A 2,984-nucleotide genomic window follows, 5' to 3' on the forward strand; every position below is an offset into this window, starting at 1 on the left:
AATGTATATATAAATATTATATACATATATAAATTTATATACATGATATATTTTTTTCATTAAAAAATAAGATATTAAAATAAAATTACAAGTAAAAACGGAACTAAATTATGTTGAATAGATAATTGTAAAAATTAAAAAAAAATTAAAAAATTACGTTATATAATTATAAAAAAAAAAGTAAATAAAATATAGTTATGTTTTATATAAAAATAAAAAAAAATAAAGAGTATTTTATTAAATATATTAATTAAAAAAAAAATAATAAATAAAATATAAACTTAATTTCTTTCTTTTTAGAATATTACTAAAAAAAAAAATAAAAAAAAAATAAAAATATGGGCAATAACGAAAATAATGCAGGTAATAATATGGTGCCTCAAAATTTTCAAATAAAAAAAAATTCCATGCAACAAAAAAATGAAGCTAATAAAAAACCTTGGTATTTACAATTAGATAAAAATGATGTAACTTATTTTTTTGATTTGAGTGAAGAAGAAATTATTAGTGGAGGAAAAAGAAAAAAGCCTATAGATAATATTAAGAATAAAAAATTTGATAAGGAATTAAAAGAAAATTCATATAAAAAAATTGCTGTTGTAAAAAAGGAACATGGTAGTGAAAATGAAAATGAAGAAAAAAAAAAAGGTTTTGAAGAAAATGAGGAAAATAAAAAAGAAAAAAATAATGTTAAAATAAAAGAAATTGATAATAATAATAATAATAATGAATCATTAATTTCAACATATTGTTATTATAGAGAAATAAATAGTATTAAGAATAACATATTGACAAATTCAAATATTTCAAAATCACATAACCTATTTTTATACTTAAATATGTTTGCTAAATATTTGAACTGTGGTAAAAAAACCTCAGTAGATAAATTTTTAAGAAATTTTAATAAAAAAAGATTTAACAATAATAATAATAAAGGATTATTTAATAATTATAAGACTGATATATATGAAATTGGTATTTATGAAAAGAATATTTTTACATTTAAATTATTAAAAAAAAATAGAAAAATTGGAAATAAGATATATTACTTAAATGAAGAATTATTGGGTTTAGAGATTGACAGTTTTTTAGCAAAATTTTATCCAATAAAATATATAGTTAAAGATAACCCTCTCATAAAGAATTATCAAAAACAAGTACACACTAATCTCTCTAGAGAAAAACCATTAACATTTGGTTTAGTAATAGACTTTGATTACATTCGAGAATGTTTTGAACAAAATGAAGAAAGATCATTGGAATTATTGGATTTTATAGTAATATTAGATAAAATTTCTGAAGTTTTTAGAGAAAATTGTTCAATTATTTATTTACATATATCAATATTCAATGAAAATGGTATTTCTGAAAGCATAAACATATATAGAAATACCTATGAATACTTATTCGATGGATTAAAGTGTACAATGAAATTATTTGAAGAAAGAAATATAAATTTAATAACTAGAGTCCATCCTTTACATTCATATAGGAAAATAATTACTGATTCCGAAAATGACAATCCAATGATAAAAGATGTAAACAAATTATTTGAAAATAAAGAAATTGATAACATTCTATTAATAACTAATGAAATAAATGTAATATCATATTGCTATAAAATACGTCATAGAATAAAATATAAAGAAAAAAATAAGCAAAATGATTATGCTATATCATATAAAAAGCCTGTTCTTGTTCTTTCTTTTCTTAATAATTTACCAATTAAAAATAATAAAATTCATCCTTATTTAAAACTGGATAAATTCTGTTATCTAACTTTTATTATTGAAAGTATATATCTTAGGTGTCAAGCAAAAAATATTGAAAAGATTGAAATGCAGAACAAAGAAAATATAGATTTAATTGAAAAATATATTCTAAAATATAATATAAAAAATAGAAAGTTAAAAAAGAAAATTAATGTTATATTATTAGATGATATAATGTATAAAATTAATTTTAAAAATCAAAATACAATAATAAAAGTTTCGAGTTTGCTAAAGAGGATTTTTTTGCCATTGTATTATCCAATACACTATTATATAAAGGAAAATTAAAAAAAAAAGGAAAGGATAAAATAAACATAAAAAAATGAGAAATAAATAAATATAAAAATATAAAAAATGAAAATTTAAGTAAAAATAAAGTATTGGAAATAAAAAAAAAAAAAAAACTTTAATATTTTAACATTTTTTATTATACTTTCATTATATTTATATGTATATATTTATGAATTTATATACAATACAAAATTTCACATTTACATTTAATTTGCAATTTTTATAAATTTAAATAAATATAGTTTTCCTTCTCCATTTATACATAAAACAAATTTTTATTTTAAAAAATTTGTATTATTAAAAGGAAACTACAAGATATTAAAATTATTTAATTATATAATTATATAATTTTTTATATCGTATTTGATTTTTTTTTTTTATATTAATTTTTTATAAACTTAATTAAAGGATATAATAATATCAAAAAATAAAAAAAATCTTAAAAAAATTAATTTTTTGAGGGGTGATCTAAATTATTTTTAAATAAGGGGATCTAAAAATATTTCATATGACTTTTTATAAGATACAATATATAATAAACAAATTAGAAAAAAAATAAAAAAAAAAATAAAAAAAATTCATGAAATATGTTATAATTTTGTTAATAACATATATATTATTTGAAAATATTGTAAAAGTTTATTTAAAAGGATAATAAGAATAATGCTAGTGAACAAAGCATAGCTCTGAAAAAAATAGTAATTTCATTTTAAGAGGTATAATGATATAAAAAAAAACAAAATGCCACAGATAAGTAAATAAAGTATAAAAGATAAATTAAGTGAAAATAAAATGAACTAAATATTTTAAAATTAAAGATTTATTGATAAGAAGCAATATATAATAAATGAAGTGAATTATGTTTTAATCACCAAAATAGATAAGTGTTATATCTAAGTGTATACATGGATAATAATAATA

The 2,984-nt window shown here is 16.6% G+C and overlaps 1 protein-coding gene across 1 annotated transcript; it reads left to right on the top strand.

Moving 5' to 3' along the window:
• Positions 1-338: 338 nt before the first annotated feature.
• GDV1 (gametocyte development protein 1, putative) lies at positions 339-2,060 on the top strand (the record flags this gene model as incomplete). Its single annotated transcript, XM_028676046.1, has 1 exon — positions 339-2,060. The coding sequence occupies one exon, from the start codon at positions 339-341 to the stop codon at positions 2,058-2,060; it is 1,722 nt and encodes a 573-aa protein (XP_028532574.1).
• Positions 2,061-2,984: the final 924 nt, after the last annotated feature.

Source organism: Plasmodium relictum (assembly GCF_900005765.1).
Source record: "Plasmodium relictum strain SGS1 genome assembly, chromosome: 7".
Lineage (NCBI taxonomy): Eukaryota > Apicomplexa > Aconoidasida > Haemosporida > Plasmodiidae > Plasmodium > Plasmodium relictum.